The sequence below is a fragment of the Ochotona princeps genome, chromosome 20 (genome assembly GCF_030435755.1).
Source record: "Ochotona princeps isolate mOchPri1 chromosome 20, mOchPri1.hap1, whole genome shotgun sequence".
Classification (NCBI taxonomy): domain Eukaryota; kingdom Metazoa; phylum Chordata; class Mammalia; order Lagomorpha; family Ochotonidae; genus Ochotona; species Ochotona princeps.
This window is the reverse complement of record NC_080851.1, coordinates 30,676,352-30,695,869: the sequence shown is the minus strand read 5'-3', so window position 1 is coordinate 30,695,869 and position 19,518 is coordinate 30,676,352. Positions and strand designations below refer to the sequence as shown.

At 46.3% G+C, this 19,518-nt stretch overlaps 1 protein-coding gene across 2 annotated transcripts in view; it reads right to left on the bottom strand.

Annotated features, from left to right (window-relative positions):
* RAPGEF5 (Rap guanine nucleotide exchange factor 5) overlaps positions 1-19,518 on the bottom strand; it is a 201,758-nt gene that overhangs the window by 16,296 nt on the left and 165,944 nt on the right. For both annotated transcript variants that reach the window (XM_058678275.1, XM_004582451.3), the window contains 8 exons: positions 17,907-18,051; positions 16,036-16,133; positions 12,199-12,229; positions 11,130-11,208; positions 8,120-8,269; positions 5,985-6,082; positions 3,439-3,561; positions 1,624-1,802 (listed from right to left, as the gene is read on the bottom strand). In XM_058678275.1, coding sequence (XP_058534258.1) covers positions 1,624-1,802; positions 3,439-3,561; positions 5,985-6,082; positions 8,120-8,269; positions 11,130-11,208; positions 12,199-12,229; positions 16,036-16,133; positions 17,907-18,051 — 903 coding nt within the window. The remainder of the gene's footprint in view (positions 1-1,623; positions 1,803-3,438; positions 3,562-5,984; positions 6,083-8,119; positions 8,270-11,129; positions 11,209-12,198; positions 12,230-16,035; positions 16,134-17,906; positions 18,052-19,518) is intronic.

The following is a 19,518-nucleotide window of genomic DNA, read 5'->3' as shown; positions in this document are numbered from 1 at the left end:
GGCATCCCATACAGACAGCAGTTCGAGTCCTGACTGTTCTACTTTCGACGCAGCTCCTTGCTAAAGTGCCTGAGAAAGCAGCACAGGTTGACATGAGTCCTTGGGCCCCTGACACTCACATGGGAGTCCTGGAAGAAACTTCTGGCTCCTGGCTTTGACCTGGCCCGGTCCTGATCATTATGGCCACTTGGGAAGTGTACCAGTGGACAGAAGATCTCTCTCTCTTCTGACTTCTCTCTCTAACTCTGCCTTTCAAATAAACACAAGCACACATCTTTTAAAAACTACTTAAGAAGACACAATGAGAAATAAACTAGGAAGCCTGGGAGGCCAAAGGGACGTGGGAAGATGTTGCTCCTGCAGTCTGCTTATCCCTGGAGCCTTCTACGGGTGGGACTTGGGTTATAGGTCCAGTGTTGGAAGACAAGTTTCCAAGTAAGTTACTGAAATTTTACTCAACCCATATGTACTGAGTTGTTGCTGTTTCTTTAGCTCAGAAGCAGCCTCCCAGGTCCTGAGAAATGCTTGCTATCCTTCAGAAGCCAACACAGCCCAGTGTGATGCATTTCTGCATAAACAGCTACATTTAATATATCGAACTTTTAAAAAGTGAAGTGGGAGGGGATGCCTGCACTGTGCTGTAGTGAGTAGGTGGTCATCTTCATTGCCTAGATCCCATATGAGCACCATTTTGAGTCCTGGCTGCTCCACTTCTTATCCAGCTCCCTGAAAACGTGCCTGAGAAAGCAGTGAAAGATTCTCCCAATCCTCGGGCTCCTGCACCCAGGTAGGAGACCCAGAAGAAGCTCCAAGCTCCTGGCTTTGGACTGGCCTAGCTATGGCCATTGCAGCTATTTGGGGAGCAAACCAGTGAATGGAAAACTTCTTTCTCTGTGTTTAAATAAAAAATAATTTTAAAAAATCATGGAGCATATGTGTGTGTAGAGGGCGGGTAGTTAGCCCAGCACCTGGAAGACAGGGACCAGTTCAGGAAGGAAAGGACATTTGACTGAGGTCATGCAGAATGGCAGCAATTCGCTTGATGGAAGTGGCCATTTCTGACCCAGGCTGTACAAGCGTCCAGGCCTAGAGGTGGTATGCATGGGAGCGGGATATTCAGAGTGGCCAGAGCCTGGGGTATACCAGGGGGTGAGGCTGGGGATAAGGTAGGGCAAGTCAGGGCAGGGCTTGGTGAGCCAGGAGCTTTCCCAGGCCCACTCGTGGGCTTCTAGGAGCTGATCCCAGAATCCCGGAATGTGCCCAGTTTTCAGTACCCTCTGTCCTCTTGCATCACTGCACCCCAGTTTCCTTGTCTGCTCTAGGTTGAACGGTTGCAAGGAGGGCTGTGTACCACCTGCTTCCTTGCTCTAAGCCCACAGCACAGTGTTTCCCTCTGGCATTCTGACATTTACTTGAGGACAGAAATGCCTGAACGGCAAAGTCAGGAGTATCCAAAAATGGGCCTTTTTGAGCCATGTGGTTAACTCAACTCAACAGGATACTTCCACATCCCCTGACTTTTCATCACCATGAGGAGGAGGAGAAAAAGCAAGCAAGCAAGCAAACAAAAACAACCCAAGGTACACTCTGTCGGAGGTGGGAGGAGCAGCTTCCCAGACTTACTGTGCTGCAATCTTGATGAATTTCTTCACCAGCTGCACGCGCTTGCCCAGCTGGCTGCAAAGCAAGATTTCTGTGGCCACCCAGAGCTGCAGCTCATTGCACCTCTGCAGCAGCAGGCTGAGGTTCACTGTGTGCGCCCCACTTCCCTGCCTGCTGAATGTGAAGTAGATCAGCTCTTGCTGGAAGAAAATAGATGCACACCAGGGCTTCACTTGGGGCACGGTCAAGGTCAAGGTCTACGTGCTAATAACCAAATTCCCATGGCCACTCACACACCCCCAGTACCTCAACAGATGATAGCCCGTCAGCTCAGCCTAAGCACAAAAGGATGCCATTTTTGTCTTACTGGGGCCTCTTTCAATAATATTCACCCAGAATCCTTGCCCAAGAGTCATTTTTTTTTCTTTCAGAATGCAGGGAAGACATCTCTTGCGGGTGTGGGAGGAGGATGGAATTCTCAAGTTTAAGTTACAGATCGAGTGGATCTCTCAAACTTTCCACCCTCAACTTGATGGAAAATACGAAGCATAAGGGAGCACTGGAACGATGAGTGTTTTCTCAGGTGCACATTGGATGCATGCAAGGGTCCAGACAGCAGGGTGTGCATTAGGGATGCACCTGCAGGAAGGTGACAGCACGGATCACTGGGCCCCAGCTGTGGAAGCTCTCCTTCAGCAGATATGTGGAGGGGCTGGTAGGAGGCTACAGGCTCCCAGGGTGACACTGGTGATGCTGGCCTGGGCACTGTCTCTTTGAGAATCCATGGTATTGTCAAACCGTGACTGAGAAGGCTCTGAGATGTGGGCAAGGTGCAGGCATTTACAAATGCAAGTAGTAGGCTGTTTACCCAGCCTGATCACACATCAAGGAATGGGTCTGGCTTTAAATGATGAGTGTGTGTTCAGCAGACGTAGTCCATGTTCCCCGACTGAACAGGCAGGGGACATTGCACTCCATTAACATGTTCAGCCACAAGTGAAGGCACTGTTTGCTGAAAATCAGAGCGTGATGTTGACTTTTAAGTGACAAATCGTGAGGACATAGAAAAGACACTAAAAGATGCTACACTAGGAAAGGGATGCTTTAAGGCCCCAAGTTGCTAACGTGGGTATGAGGTTCCTTCTATGGAAGGAGAGGCCATTCCAGAAGTCAGAGATTTCACTGCGTGGCAAAACCAAAGTGATGATATAGCTCTAGGGGGCTCCGATGTTTTTCATCTCCTGACTCCTGTGAGACCTCACATTGCCCAAATGCACTCATTAGCTGTCATTAGCATTTTGTTCCTGATGCAGTGTTTTATAAATGCTATAATGTGCTCTCAAAGGGAAAACACATGAGTCTTTACAAATCTGAAATATATGCAAAATTTGGAAGACAGCACGTTCTAATTTTACAGAATACTCTGAAGTAAATGGCTGCAAGCATGGTTCTTGCATAACTGTGAGCTTCCTGGAAAAATAAAACGGCCAATATCAAACGAAAAAGCAGTTTTTCCACTTCATTCACAGCTTCATACAGATTTATCCATTCATGTGTGCATCCGTGAACAAGTACAAATCGAGCAGGCCCTTGCCACTTTCCAAGAGAAGTCAGTCAAACATAACCATAAAGTGCGATTTTCCTAGGACTGGGTCAGTCAGTATGTGACTGTCTTTTCAAGCTGCAAATACCTTTCAGACCACACTGTCCCATCTTAGCATCAGACCACACTGTCCCATCTTAGCACCACGCACACATATGTACGTATTTTCCAAAAAGAGTCTCCGGTAAAAAAAACAGCATCTACACTTCCGTCCCTGACTCCTCAGCACTCACCTCGTGGATCGAGTTGAAGAGACTCCAGTCGAAGTTCATTAACTCCAAAGCCAGGTCCCAAGTGTTCATTCCTAAAATCCTCACTGACCTCTGCTGTGCCTCCTCATTTTCCGCAAACGGGTTCTAAAGAGGATGGGGCAGAGAGGAACAAGGCTGCTGGGTCAGTCATTCCTGGGCTGTTTTGCACTGCATTGGCAGGGCCAGTTCTGGAAAGCACCAGAAGTCCAGATTAGAAGTACAATCTTTATTTATGATCTTTTTTTTTCATGAGTGCACTTAATATTTTCCCTGGCCCATGCACCTTCAGCGAGTTTCGGCCAATTCAGAAGGAGGGTCTTGGCGGTGGCAGACACTTCCCAGAGCGGGCCCTGCATCTCCCCCTCCCCTCCCCATCCTTCGCCTCTCCCCCCTGACAGATCTGATTATAAAGCTCTGCCGGCAGCCAGCAGAATGAAAGTGAAAGCCCTGAGATCCCTCTGGCTTCTGGTATGAATTAATGTGCCAGCAGGGCGAGTATAAAAACAAACAAAAGAAAAATGTCACGGAGCACTTCAATAAAGACAGACAGGGCTTTTTACAGGAAATCTGTTTAACAAGCCTCATCCCAGACAGAGTTACAGACCTTATTAACATGCCCATGCAAAGCGAACATGCTTCACACGAAACACAAAATACAAGTTGTTTCCTGGAGACCTCTGGAAGAGGATTCTGTCCTCAGGGAAACAGGACCTAACTGCTTAAGAGTGCCTGGGAACACTTAGGGGGCAGGAGTGATGAAATGCCACCGCCACCTTATATCTGCTGTCCCTGTCAGCGACTTACTTGCCTTCTTCCCAAAATATTGGGTGTTTGAAAATGAAAATATTAATTTACTCTTTTGAGGGGTTGGACTTGACTAGTTCATGAGCTAAAAGCAGGAAAGAACTGGGGACATTGCAAAAACAAGGGACATGATAAAGCAAATATTTCAGATGCCACATACAGCCTGAATTAGGAAATAAAAAGGGTTCGATTTCACTAGTTTTACATGCAAGAAAAAAATTTCCTAAAATGAACAGTTGCACATATACATGGGCATGGAGACACTCCCTACACACCATGGAACAGGTCTGCCTACACACTTGGTTCTCTCCAGAGCAGGTCAGGTACAAACGTCCTGTGCGCCCAGCATGGGACATAGTGCAGCAGGGGCAATGCAAAGGAGACTCCTCTTTGAGGTTGGCTCTGGACGGTGGCAGAGCCAGCGAGGGTCATCTCCCTGCTAGGAACCCCATGGGCCTGCTACAGGGATGGCATCACCCAAGACTTGTACAGCAGCAGGAGGGTACAGCAGCCAAGGCCCACGGTTGACATGGTTCCCTTTCCTTGTTTTCATTGTGCACACGAGCAGTGCAATGTGTGCAGTGTGCGGCAACATCAGGGTCACGCACGGCTGGGCTGATTATCGTTGCGTCCACCCTGACTTGGCCGTCGCTGGAGGACATGGCCCAGCCTTTCTGAACTGCCCTTAAAAACCACAGTAGCACACTTGCGTCTGGCGGTACAGTGTGGAAATCGACAGTGGTGAGCAGTACTACAGCAGCAAGAGTGCCTGCAGATACCATCATCAAAAACACTTTGGTTACAGCAGTTCTGCCTAATCTGTGTGGCACGCAGATTTCTCGATTCTGGACATAGCAGGACGTCTGTGAGTTCATGGAAGACGGAATTAAAAGGTAAGTTTGTTTTGCTGCAAAACGAAACAAAAAACCACAACCCTCTGATATTTGTGCAGTTTTTACGTAGTGCATATTTTTCGTGAGCTTTTGAGGAGCCCTTGTGTACAGCAGGAGCTGGCCGGAAGGACCAACCCAGTGGCAACTTCCCCAAGGTGGGGAGCTGGAGTCCAGATGACAAGCTTGCTGCCTGATGAAGCCTGGCATTTCTAGACTTTGGAAGGTTCCGAGGGCCAGGGTCCTAGGATATAGGAAGCAATCAGAGTCTGTGGGAACAGCTCAACAACAGGAAAAGCATCCACTCAGACACAATCTTTGATTCCACTGAAAATCAGACCACGTATGGGGACTACATCTCGTCAGTCTCCCTGCTTTGGTGATGGTTCTTGGATCTCACAGGAAAGGCTGCAGGCCCTGCCCCCCACCCCACCACCCCAACTTTCCTTAAGGAAGTGGAATATTCCAGGTGCATAAGAGACACTGAATGGAAGGCCATGGACCCTTCCCCCTAGCCCCACCGAGATGCGGGTCTTGGCCAGAGTGCTGGAGATGCCCTAAAGGAGAGGAAATGGAGTCAAAATTCCCCAAGTGATGCAGGAAAACACTGTAGATCTCTGGTTTCAGGGGCTCAGAAAGAGCTTTAATCTCCTGAGGAAAGGGGCTTGGAATTCCCTCAGCTGGAGCCTCAGCTGCACCAGTCGCACTATGTGGCGAGTGTATCACTGACTAGAAGGGAAAATAGTTTAACATGTGATTTATATTAGAGCAAGGTAGAAATGTGTGTTGAGCCTGATATGAAGGTGAGTATTTCAAGTACAAGGCCAACCTTACCAAGGTGTCAGCCAGGTCCTTCCGGTAGACGTATAACCGACCAGACGCCTCGACGGATTTGGAGATAGCCAAGTCATGTGGCTGAAGTTCATGCTTTTCTTTATTTAAAAAGAAAAAAAAAGTGTAGTGAGAAATACAACATTTGAAACTTGAGTAGACAAAAAGAGAAAAATCTCATGATAATTTCATTTTAAAAGAGTATAAAACATTATTTACTAGATGCCAACATAATATTTCAACCAACTAATCCTCCACTTTCAAGTGTTGGCATCCCACATGGGTGCTGGCTCAGGTCCAAATTGCTCCACTTCCTTCCGGCTCCCTGCTAATGCACCTGGGAAAGCAGAGGAAGATGGTTCAAGTCTTTGGGCCTCTGTGCCTATAGGGGTGACCTGGAGGAAATTTCTGGCTCCTGACTTCAGACTGGCTCAGCCACTTGGAGAGTGAACCAGCCAATGGGAGATTTTTTTCTCTGTATCTCTCCTTCTCTGTAACTCTGCCCTTTCAAATAAAAATAAATAAAGCTCTCAAAAACTATTTTATTAAATAGGGCAGGCATTCGGCCTAGCAGTTCAAGCTGCTAGTTGGGATGCCCACAGCTCATTTCAGGGTGCTTGGGTTCGAGCCGTGGCTCTGGTGTGGATTCTAGCTTCTTGCTAATGAGCCGCTGGGAGGCAGCAAGTGATGGAAGGTGATGGTGACTGGGTCCCAGCTGCTCACCAAGGATATCTGGATTGAATTCCTGGCTGCCAGCTTCCACCTGGCCCGATCCTCAGGCATTTGGTAAGTACACCTCTGGATGACAGATTGGTTCGTCTCTGTCTCCCTACTAAATAAATACATTATGTTGCTGGAACAAGTCATGCACTATATTGTTTTCCTCCCTTTATTACAACTGTCTCAGAGGTAATAAGATACAGGAGGAGTGGCAAATGGATGGAAGACCCACAGTCCATTTTCAAATCTGTGGGCTCATTCAAGAGATAAGCTGATTATTCCTAGTGACGATTAGTGACGGGTCTGGACCCTCCATTGCTCACCCTGATGAATCTAACGTAATAGAGTGTGAAAATGGTATTTCACAGTCATCACAGAGAAGCTGGCTGGCAAAAGAGCTGCCCATTAACCGGCAGATGCTCATGTGGCCCTGGGGTGTCCAGAGTCAGCTCCTGGGAGACAGCTCTTAGTGTCGCTGCTAAGTGTCCTGTCCACTTTTATCATCGCTATCTGCAATCTGTTAGGAAAGATGCAGCCATGCCCTGATGACGTGGAGCAGTATCCTGCCACACAAGACCTCAATGCTAGATACAGTCTGAGGACAAACAAAGGGTCCACGTGAAGGCCATGCTGTCCACTCCCTGTGGCCTCATCTCTGGCTGACTGGCCTGCAGGGTACTCCTGTTAGCCAGTCACTGGAGCTGGGTCACATTCCCCTGGTTAATGAGATGGTAAATAAAGAAGGCCTGTCCAAAAGGAGGCTGGTGACACTGAGATGTGTCAGGCCCCAGAGAAAGCCACAGGGTCTGTTCAGGCTGCTTGGATCAATAGTGTCGCAGCTTGTAATCCCTGTGACTGGATTCAAAACAGACAATAAGCCATCGTCTGAAGGTGAAGAAAAGGGACCCGCAGCAGGAGCTGCTAGTCCGGCCTCACTCCGCGTGTCCACCTGCGGGGAAGCGGTTGTGTGGACACCTGGTTTACTGTATCGTTTTGCTGTCTTCCAACCGGGAGTCTTTAAGTATTAAATTGTCACCTGGTGGACTTGTACAATTGGTTATGGACTTATACAATGCTTTTTTTCCCCCCTTCTCCTAAAGTAATTCTATCCTTCAGCAATTTCCCAAATCACTTTATAGAAAACAGAGGGCTTATCTAGAATCCAAAATACAAAAAAAAAACCCCACCAAAAACAAACATAAACCACCCCCCCAAAAACAAAAACCAAAAAGCCTTTTAATGCATTTCAGAAACATGGGGCATGCCTCCCAGATTCAGTTCCTGGGAGAAAACACAGCCTCCAGCTGCACCCAGTCGTTGCCATGGAAACATCACTGTGAGGTGGTGCCTCCTTGTTACCAAGGTTTTCCAGCTGTGGGCCTGGCAGAGGCCTCATCAGGGACAGGGAGGCAACTCACCCCCGGAGAACGAGACGGCCACCAAGGCCAGTTCTTCTTGCGTGGGATGGATCTTTTCGGCTACCACTTTCAGGATCTCCTGGGCCGTGCTGGAAACCTTGGCCCTCACGCTGACGTAGGAGTGCTCCGTTATATACACATGGCAAAAAACTGCAGAGGAGAGCATTGTTGGTGAGCAGAGAAGTTCAGTCGCTGGTTACAGTGTGTTCCATCCAGGGCACCTACCTCACTACTCTGCTCTCTTTGTTTTTAAACATTGGTTGACTGGAGAGAAAGAGAGAGTCTGAGGGACAGAGAGGGAGATCTTTTACTGGCTGTTTCACTCCCCCAATGGCAGCAACAGCCAGGGGTTGGACCAGCTTGAAGTCAGGAACCTGAAACCATCTAGGTTTCCTGTGTGCGTAGCAGGGCTCCAAGCATTTGGGCCATTGCCTGTTGCCTTCCTGAGAGCACCAGCAGCAGGGAGTTGGATCACAAGTGGAGCACCTGGGTCTTGATTCTGTGCTCATATAGGATTGTTGGTAACACAGATGGTGAGTGGCTTAACCCACAACACCATAGCATGGGCCACTTCGCCCATTTTTATCCAACAGTGAACAGTGACATTGATCTACTGACATGTATGTCAGTAGATGGGGTTGTATGTCCATCAGCATGTGGCCGTACCAGCGAGATGAGGGCATTGTAAGGCTGGTAGATAAGCATGGACAGACTTAGGTGCTACTGTAAGGCTGCGGAAGAGACCAGAGCACATGGTGGGGACATGCTCACCCAACGCAGGGCATCTCTGATGCAAGTCCTGTTGGTTGAGAGTCACAGCTCTCCCCTGTGGCAGCCTATGTCGACTGCCCAACTCTTGCATTTTAATCTGACACTCGGTTTCAGAACAGGCTCAGTGACCCTGGTCAGAGCACACCACCCGGCCGGGAGAAGTTGCAGAAGCTTCTCTGAGATGCTGGCATGAGCTTTTCCCATCACAGAAGGATGGCAACCCCTTCTCTCCCTGCGAGCGGAGGATGAATTCTCTTGCCAAATGGTGAGGGTGGGGGTGGCAGTGGAGGGCGTCACATTCCCAGCCTTTGTAAATTTCCTTCTTTTTGTCCATGGTGCTGATCTTTATGATGATAATCCTCCTACCATTAGGGTGGAAGGATCCCTGGGAAATCTTTATGATTCTGAACAGCAGAAACTGTTTTAATAGTGACGGAAATCATTGCAACATTACTTGGTGTACCAACCCCCCTGAAGGTATTAAATACCGGCTTCATCAGAATACAGAGAAGGATACACTTAGACAGTCTGCTCTTCTGTAACACTTGAGATTGCAGCTTCTAGAAGAGCCTTCTTTGTGGTTTTCAGGGCACCACAAAAATAAGTTCAGGGATGTTTTCATAGGAATGTAAACAGAGCAAATGTTGGCCCGTGGCTTTGCAATGTGGACGGAACCTCAAAGGAAACACACCACCAGGAAGCCCTGGGAGAATCTCGAGGGTTCCACTGTGTGCATCCTCGTGCAATGGCATTTCAGAAGCAGATGTTTCGATTTCTGTCAACTCTATTTGTGTGTGTTAAAGACTTTCCTCCTTCCATGGAACAATTAAGTTGTTACAGCAGGGCAAAGGTCTAGGGCCTGGGGCATAGCCTAGTAGCTAAAGTCCTTACTTTGCATGCACTGGGAGCCCATTTGGGCACCAGTTCTTATCCCGGCTGCTCCACTTCCCTTCTAGCTCCCTGCTTGTGGCCTGGGAAAGCAGTAGAGGACGGCTCAAAGCCTTGGGACCCTGCACCCACATGCGAGACTGGAAGAAGCTCCTGGCTTTGGGTGGACTCAGCTCCAGCCACTGAGGCCACTTGAGGAATGAACCAGAGAATGGAAGATTTTTTTCTTTGTCTCTCCTTCTATAAATCTGATTTTCCAATATAAATTAATAAATAAATAAAGGCATGGGAAAGATCCAGTCTTCAGACGTCTACTGTAAGGCAAAAGGTTGCTTGGTAAACCAATGAACAAGGTCAGAGCCGCTTAAATACTGAGTCTCCTTGATGCTCAGCCAGGAAGGCTATATACTTATGAGACAAAACGAGCAAGGAAGGTCAAAGACGAATGCATTAGGAGGTGAGATAATTTCATCTGCTCCTTGACTTGGGCCAGGTGACACTTCAAACAGGCTATATTCCTTCTCTGAGGGACACAACCTACAAACACCAGGGGATGGCAGAAGCCATCTTGTGACTCTGTGTTTTCTTAAATGTTCAAGAACTCAAGAGAGTCCCAGGGTCGCCATAGTCTAAACATTGGAATGCCCTGTTTCCCAGCTCCCCACTTGACTCAAATTTTATCCAAACAGGAGGAAACCACTGCTACTGATCTTGTCCCCTTACAAAGTAGCAAAGTAACAAAGCAATGCAGCATCAGCACCTTTGGGCGCTCAAGAGGTGCTTCCTTTTGCAATGCATGGACAGCCCTCTTCAGCACAACCTGCCTTCTGCCCCATTGGGCACTAATGAGCACCAACAGAGAACCTGCTGGAAGAGTGGTACCACCCGGCAGAGCCTGGCTTAGCAGGAACTGTGACCACATTTCCTGCCTTTCATCATTCACTGAATCTCAGGGCTGACCTAGCTCATACCCTCCACATTTTATACTCCATTGGCCCCAGGCAGTGGAAGGGCTGACGGAGCTGGAGCTGGGGAGGAAGAGGAGGTGGTGGGGGTGGGTGAGAAGGAGAGGGCTGAGTTTTCAGTACATCTTGCACTTCTGCCCGACAGTGCCAAGAGGTGCCATGCACTTTGCTTTTTTACATCCCCAGTTAAAACATGTCCCCCTTGGAAAGGATCACATGAGCTTAGAAAACCGAGATACTAAAAGCTAAAGACTGGATCAGCTACTTGATGCTAACATACAGCCCAGACAGGTCCAGCAGTGAGCAGGCAGGGGTGAGGGCCGGAAGTCGCCGGTGACTAACTGCAGCCCCTCCCGCCTCCATCCCTGGTTGGGAGCGCAACTCACTTTCTTCTGTTTCAGTCACAGCTCCTCTGTGCTGCAGCCAGTTCTCCTTCAGACTGAATTGGTGGAAAAGGGCTTTATTCTGTGGAAAGGGAGAAAGAGAACAATGAAGGGATGTATTTCTGCCCTTTGGAAAGTCACAGCTGTTGACAACATGTTCCCAAAGAGAGAGCCAATTTTTTTTTAAAATATGAAATCCACCCATCCAATCTTGGAGAAACACACTGAGAGTTGTCCACATGACTACATGGAGGGGGGCTGTTGGAGATTATGAGCAAAAGAATGGGCTATAGCCATAGCTAGTAGCAGGCACACCCCTTGTGTTTACTGTCTGCCATGTGCTGAAGCACCTCCCCCACCCCCATCTTGCATATCTGGGTCCTACAACCACCTATCGATTCTTCTGAGGAAAGCATGGTCCCCTCATCCGTACATGAACTTGTACCTACAGCTTCCGTGACCTCACGTGCTATGTATGTTTTTCACAGCAGCGACATGGACGCTGCTGAGGCCCAAGGACTCTTGGGATGGAGACATGTCTTGGTTCTCTGTGATCATTCCCTCGCCCTCCCCCCACTACATCAGCTCCTGCAAACCCGGTACTGACAGCACGGGCAGTGCGCCTTCCCTGGTCACGGTCAAGGGGAGTGCACTGTCCCTTGCTTTCATATTTCCTCTCTGGGGGTGTCGAGTGCAAACTTTTTCCTTAACAAAACTCCTTTCCACTTGGAGCCAAAACTGTTGCCTGGATTTTGGGGGTTAGGGAGGCACAGATGCTTTAACAACTTAAATGCCATCTACTTCTTGGGGATGGCAGGGGAGCTTGGAGCCTCCAAAATGTGCCACAGAATAGCACAACCATGTCAATGACACAATGCTGAAAGCAGGTGTCCACCTGTGTGGGCAAGCCAGAGCAGAGTGGCAAGTGCCAATGACTGCAGTCCCTGTCTGCTGTATGTGCCCTGCCCTGTGTACCCGAGGCAGCAGGCACATCCACTGTGAAGATGTGCCAGGCAAAGCAGGGTCTCTGGACCACAATACCCAATTTTGCAGGTGCAAGAGGCTGCCTTACCTTCCTCTGGGGTGAATATTCATCCACGGTGCTAAAAGGAGAAGGAAAAGAAGTCAGATTTTATCCCAAACCTAGAATATCACAGCAACGGTCGTGGAAGACTCATTTTCAGGCACTGGGTAGAGGATGGCTGGTGCTGTGGCACAACAGCTTAAGCCATCACCTGTGACCCTGGCATCCCACATGGGTGTGCTAGCTCAGGACTCGGCTCCTCCACTTCCGGTCCTGCCTGTGAGAGCACCAGGAAAGAACTCAGGCCCTTCAGCTGCTGAATGCATGTGGGTGATCCTGATGGAGCTCTAGGCTCCTGGCTTTCGCCTGACCCAAGGGTGGGAGTTCTGATCATCTGGGGAATGAACCAGTGGATGTAAGACTTCTGTCTCTGTATCTCTAACTCTGACTTTCAAACACAATTTCTCCCTCCTCTGGTCCTTAGTTCCAACTTTGGATCCCCACCCTCTCTTGCAATGACCATCAGGGTCGCTCTGGAGCCCTCCTGCCCCCCCAAAATTAAAATTAGATTAGATAGACAGAGACCAACAAGGAAAGCTTAGAACCAGACAGGAAATAGTCAGCATGGACTCACATATACCTTACTAGGTAGGACACAAAGATTAGTTACTCCTCACCAAGGTAGTGAAGATTCCTCTGCACACCCTTCCTAAAACTGTTCTTGCCTCAATTGTTAACATATGTCTTGTTAGAGTTATAAGCCAGTTTGGACTATCCTAAAATTCACCAAGTTGAGTAAAAATTATGCTTCAATACTATTAACTGCTAAATATAAAAATGAAAATAGACACAAGACAGCTGAATAGTACCCTATAACCATTTTAAGGTGTATAGCGGCTGGTTGTGCATAAACTAAAATTGAAATGTCAATGAAGTAGTCACAGGATGTAGTTAAGAACTTGCATTTTCTAACATATTGGCCACTCAATACCATGTCAATTAACTCCATAATGTTGTAAATTGTTGTTGAGGTTATGTTGTGGCTTTTCATTGGAGGGGATATTCTGCCAGCTCTACTTTCAGACCAGGGATGGTGTTCCAAGGAAACGGTTGAAATTATCTGGACAATAAGAGGCTGGACTCCATGCATGGTTCACGCTCACAATAAAGGAATCATGACTGGATTTGAACTATAATACTGCAACAATGTGGAGGAATCCAACATGGGGGAAGGAATGGGGAGGGGTTGGGAGAATCCCAGAGCCTATGAAACTGTGTCATAAAACAAAATTTAAAAAGTGTACAAAATGTACAATATGGAAAAGCTATGCATAGATTTCAAAATGTTCTGCACCAGAATAAACTTTTAACTCCAAAAAAAAAAAACCCCCAAAAATAACCTAAGTATTAATCTATGAGTGCAACATACTTGACATTGGACTCTGAATTTCAAAGGAAACAGGCTGTCTATTCTACAGGTATATTTTGATTTCCATATGAAGTTGAAAAATGATGAAGGAGCTCTGGAATTTTGCAGTGCATGGAAACTCAGTCTGCAGAAGTAAGTTTCTATGAGTCAGAACAAGCAGTCCACAGAAATGCTTTCTTGTATAACGATGGGCTTCAGGTGAGGCCAGGAAGCCAAGTAGTGCAGCGGGTACCTCCGTTGCAGGAGTGGGGACCATGCTACGCAGATTCCCACCACATGTCCCCCTGAAGACCCCCTCCTTTCGGGAGGGCACGGGCATCGGGTTGATCTCACACACTTGTTAAGGAAACCACTATGTGAGGTACCAGCCCTCTTCTCAGAATGAAACTCTTTTAGGATTTTATTTTCATTCAAAAGGCAGATTTTAAAAAGAGACCAAGTTTCCATCCATTGGTTCACTCTTCAAATGTCCTTCCTCACTTCTTTCTTCGTTTTATTTAAAAAGCAGATAGGGGGCGTGGCCTAGCAGCTAAAGTTCTCGCCTTCAATGTGCTGGGATCCCATATAGGCGCTGGTTCTAATCCTGGCAGCCCTGCTTCCCATCCAGCTCCCTGCTTATGGCCTGGGAAAGCAGTCAAGGATGGCCCAAAGCTTTGGGACCCTGCACCCACGTGGGAGACCTGGAAGAGGTCCCTGGCTTCAGATCGGCGCAGCACCGGCCGTTGTGGTCACTGGGGGAGTGAATCTAAGGACGGAAGATCTTCCTCTCTGTCTCTGCTCCTCTCTGTATATCTAACGTTCTAATAAAAATAAATAAAGCTTTAAGAAAAGGCAGATAGGAACAGAGAGGAAAGAGAGAGAGAGAGAGAGACAGACAGACAGACAGACACAAACACATTGATGGGGGGAGGGACAGAAAGAAAAATTTTTCATCTATTGGTCCAATCCCTACATACATTGGGATTTTTACGCCTGGCCAGGCCAAATCCAGAACAAAGACCTCTGTCCCAGTCACCTGATAGGGTGTCAGGGAACCAAGGTCAGAGCCAACACCTGCTGCTTTCCACATTCCTTAGCAGAGTTGGACTGAAAGCAGAGTACCTGGGATTTGAACCAGGATTCTAATAGAAGCTGTGGGTGTCTCAAGTGGCAGCTTGAACCTACCAATACAACACACATTTTGAAATTGATTTCTGAATTTCTAAACATAAGATGTTGCAATTCACTCAAGGCCAAAGCTTACAATTTGCAATGGGATTTTCCTTTCCTAAAATCAAGATGGGGTTCAATCTCAAATCAGTAACCTGAAAAGCCTGAATGAACATTTTCCATGAGAAGTACACTAACGGAAGCTGAAATTTTTGTTTGAAAGATTTATTCAATGGAAAGGTGGAGTTATACTGAGAGAGAAGGGGCGAGACAAGGAGGGGGAAGTGTAGGAAAGGAAGAGAGAGATCTTCCTTGTATTGGTTCATTCCCCAAGTGGCTGCAATAGCCAGGGCCGAACCAGACCATAGCCAGGAGCCTGGAACTCTATCTTGGCCTCCCACGTGGATGGCAGAAGCCCAAGCACTTGGGTCAGCCACCGCTGCTTTCCCAGTAATTCTAGCAGGGAGCTGGATCTGAAGTGGAGCAGCTGGGACTTAATATATGTGTATATATATATGTATATTTATTATTATATATATTATATGTGTGTGTGTGTGTATATATATATATATATATATATATATATATATATATATATATATGCCAGTGTGGTGGCTGATGGCTAAACCAGCTGTACTATAATCAACTTTAGCATTGTCCAGTGGCTGAAACCTCAAAAGAAGTTTGTCACAATTCGGCAATGCATCTACTTCATGTTTACCAAACACAAACTAACCAGTGTATCAGACCAGGGTATCAGAGAACAGTTTATCCTGACAGGCAAACCCTGTAGTTATTCAAAATTAATAAGGGGATTTGGTAGTGAAATTCTAGTCAAACCGGGAGGTGCCAATCCAAGAGATGAATGGCTGATACCCTAGGGGACATTTGAACACACCAAGAGTCACTGAGCAAATGGCTTTCTTTAATGTTTCTAATTGATAGAGAAACCTTGGGGAACCCACCAAACCAAGCCTGAAAGGCTTCCTGACTCCCTGGGATCCATTTATGGTTTCTTCTTCCTGTGTCACAGAAGTAGTTAGGAGCCTCCCCATTCCAAGTCAGACACGCAGAGTTTGCAAAGCAAATAATGATTTATTGAGTAAGTTTTTCACGCAGTGAGAGTCTTTTTTTTTTAAAACTACATCTAACAGGATTAAAAAAACAATCATTAGTGAACTGGAGATACAAAAAGAAAACATAGGATGTACTAGTAGAATGAACTACAGGCGTGAGATGTTCCTAGCCTACTGCATTTTGGCGCTGCCTGTCTTCACAAATTCTAACAGGGACATAGGGGCACTTACTGGCGACGGTGCATCCCAAGTAGCTTCTGGAATTCTTTCAGTTCCTTTTCGAGTATTGGATACTCATAGACGTCATCTAGAACGTTCCTGTAGATGGTCTGGTGGGGAGAATACAAGAGGCAGCTGAAGTGGTTGAAGGCCACAGTGTGGACCAGTGGCTCTCCAGCCCAAGGAACACAGCTGGACTTGGGTCTATCTGGTGACATCACCTAAGCTGTCACTCGACTCCCAAGGCTCACAGGGAGAGTTTAAGGGCTGCAGGTTAGAAAGGCTTCCTAATACACTGGAACCATTGTAAGCCTTTTCCTTTGCCATAGAAATATCCAGGAGTCTCAAAATTCCAAGTCAAAGATGCAGACTTTTCAAAGTAAATAATAACTGATTCAAAGTTCAACTAGATGTGGAATTTGAGAGCAACAAGAACCTGGAAGTTCATGAAAGTTAAACCATCTTCTAATACTTCCTGAAATTGCTGAATAAACTTGATTGCTGCGTCAAATACCTGCTTTTGTTTTTCAAATGACATGGCAAGGGATATTTCATTCTTAAAGTTTTTCTATTTATTTCCAGGGGTAGGGAATCCTTTCTCTGCCACAGGTCACTGGCATATTTACAACATCATTCACAGACCATACAAGACTACCAACTTCCACCTGCGGTTGCCTTGGCAGGACCACACCTAGTGATTTTGTGGCCCTTCTATAGCTCATGAGTTGGACACTTGCTACTCCTGAATGAAAGCTTGCCTATTTTTATGTCTTGCTTATTCTATATTTACAGTACATATGTATATAGTGTTCATCTTGGAATTTTTAATGGTTACACCAAGTCTAGGGGCTTAATGTTATACCATTCAAATCAAGAAAGCAACAGCAACAAAAAATTAGTGGTTACTTCATTGTTGGTGGGAGTGTAGGCTAGTACAACCACTACGGAAGTCAGTATGGAGAGTGTTAAGAGAACTGAAAGTTGATCTGCTGCATGATCCAGCAATCCCAGTTCTGGGAATATAGTCAAAGGAAATGAAATCTGCACATAAGAAAGTGACCTGTGAGCCTATATTTTCAGAAGCACGATCTACAATATTGAAGACATGGAAACAACACAGATGCCCATCAAAAGAGCAAAGGACAAAGATATTTAATATTTACTCTATGGAATACTAACCAGCCATTAGAAAGAATGAAATTCCATCATTTGCAACAGAATGGTCCTAACTAAAGAATATTATGCCCAGCAAAATAAGCCAGTCCCCAAAGGATAAATATCTTATGTTCTCTCTGGAATAAGACCATCTTCATGCAAAATATAGAATTAATAGATTATAGGTAAATATGCATGCACATATATTCATCTAGAGCAACTGTATAATAAAGACTATTACATTGAGAAGTGAAGACACATTGCAGTATGTATCTCTACTCCTGAATAAAAATGGACTCCCAAAGAAACTGTTAAATATACCTTGACAATACGATACCGGACTTTCTGCCATTGTCTATACCTACAATGTCAGGATATACTTACTTAGTAGAATGAGGAACTTACGGCTGTTTCTGAAGGACTATACTAATAGTAAAGGGGAAATCAGAGTAGGGGAATTGGGGAGGGGGAAGGAGAAATCCCTGAGTGTATGCAACTGTATCAGAAAATAAACAAATAAAAAAATTAAAAAAAAATTAAATTAGAGCCTACTTTTATAGGGAACTCAGGCTTCAGATAGCCAAATGAATTTGAATTTCCACCCATTCAGAACTTGACAGTCAAAAGCAGGTTGAATAATTGCTACCCGTAAAAGAGATTTTCAACTACAGCTCTGAAAACAAAATCAATTGTTGGGTATCAGGGAATACCTAGAAGCGTTAGATTACCTTCAAAAACATTTTTGAATGTTCGTCCTCATGCAGCCAGTCTTTGTATAGTGCAATCCACTGGGAAACAAGATGCAGGACCTTACGTTTTCGACAAGGAACATCCGAGTTCTCCTCCTTGCCTTGATACTTCTTAGCAGAATAGGTGGCAAGTGGTTAAGAAAGAATGTGACATTGTTGGACAGCAAAGATATGGACAGCCCCATTTATTTCTGGCTAAAAGGTCATCTGCGGGTGGGCAGGAGGGAAAGAACAAAAGTGAATCCGGATAATAACTGAAGTCAGAGTTAGACCACCGACCCCATTGGCAGCCACTGAGAAGGCCCCACAGGGAGCACGGCATTAATGGGGGTTCAGAGAGCTGGCCAGGGAGCCCATGAACACCAAGCATGGCTCCCAAAGGGGATCTGGTCTCACCAGCTAGATGAGTGCTATTTCTGTAAAAGTTAAGCCAGAACTAGGCCACTCATCCTCAAAACCTTACTCTCTGTAAAACCAGTTACTTCTTTTTTTTTTTTTTTAAGAAAAAGATTTATTTATTTTTATTACAAAGTCAGTTATACAGAGAGGAGCAGAGACAGAGAGGAAGATCTTCTGTCTGATGATTCACTCCCCAAGTGACTGCAAGTACACGCGGGTGCAGGGTCCCAAGGCTTTGGGCCGTTCTTGACTGCTTTCTCAGGCCACAAGCAGGGAGATGGATGGGAAGTGGAGCTGCCGGGATTAGAACCAGTGCCCAAATGGGATCCCGGGGTGTTCAAGGTGAGGACTTCAGCTGCTAGGCCACGCCACCGGGCCCGAAACCAGTTACTTCTAAAGTAGCTCCAAATGAGTGCAGAAATTCTAGAAGAAAGGAAGGAATCAATGTGCAAATCTCTATGCTAGAAGTACTACAGTAGCAGTCCTTATACTACAGTAGGTGGGTCCTTGTTGCCCACATGGGAGGCCTGGACTAAGCTGTATGGTTTTGGCTTCAGGCTGGCCAATCCCAGGGATTGCAGAAATTTGGGGGATTGCATGGTACATGGAAATCTTCTCTAAATTCTTTGATTCTCCTGCCCCTCCAATTATATACAAATACACAATGACTAAGTCAAAGACTGAAATCTATCATATTTGAGTAATATTTACTGTGCTAGTAAAGTCTCAGTGACAAGGACAGGCTTTGTGGTGCAGCAGGTTAAGCTCTCGCTGGCTTGTGTGGCTGAGTACCAGCTGCTCAGCTTCTGATCCAGCTCCCAGCTCTTGCGTCTGGGAAACAGGCAGCACATGGCCCAAGTATGCTGTCACCCATGTGGTAGTGGCTGGAGTTCATGGCTGCTGCGGCCATTTGGAGGATGAACCAGTGGGTGGAGAGCTCTCTCTTCCTTTCTCTGTCACTCCTACTCTCTCTATTGATCTGCTTTTCAAAGAAACAAATCTCTGTCACAAGACAGAATATTTAGGGACATTCTAGGAGACACTCAATTAATAAACAGTAATCACAAATAATGTTAGGATCATAAACGTGACAGAAGGTACTGGACTTGTATAAAAGCACGATTTATGCTGCTTAGTAATACTTGTTTTAGAAATACATTAGCAATAAAAAGAGAAATTAGCTCACAGATAT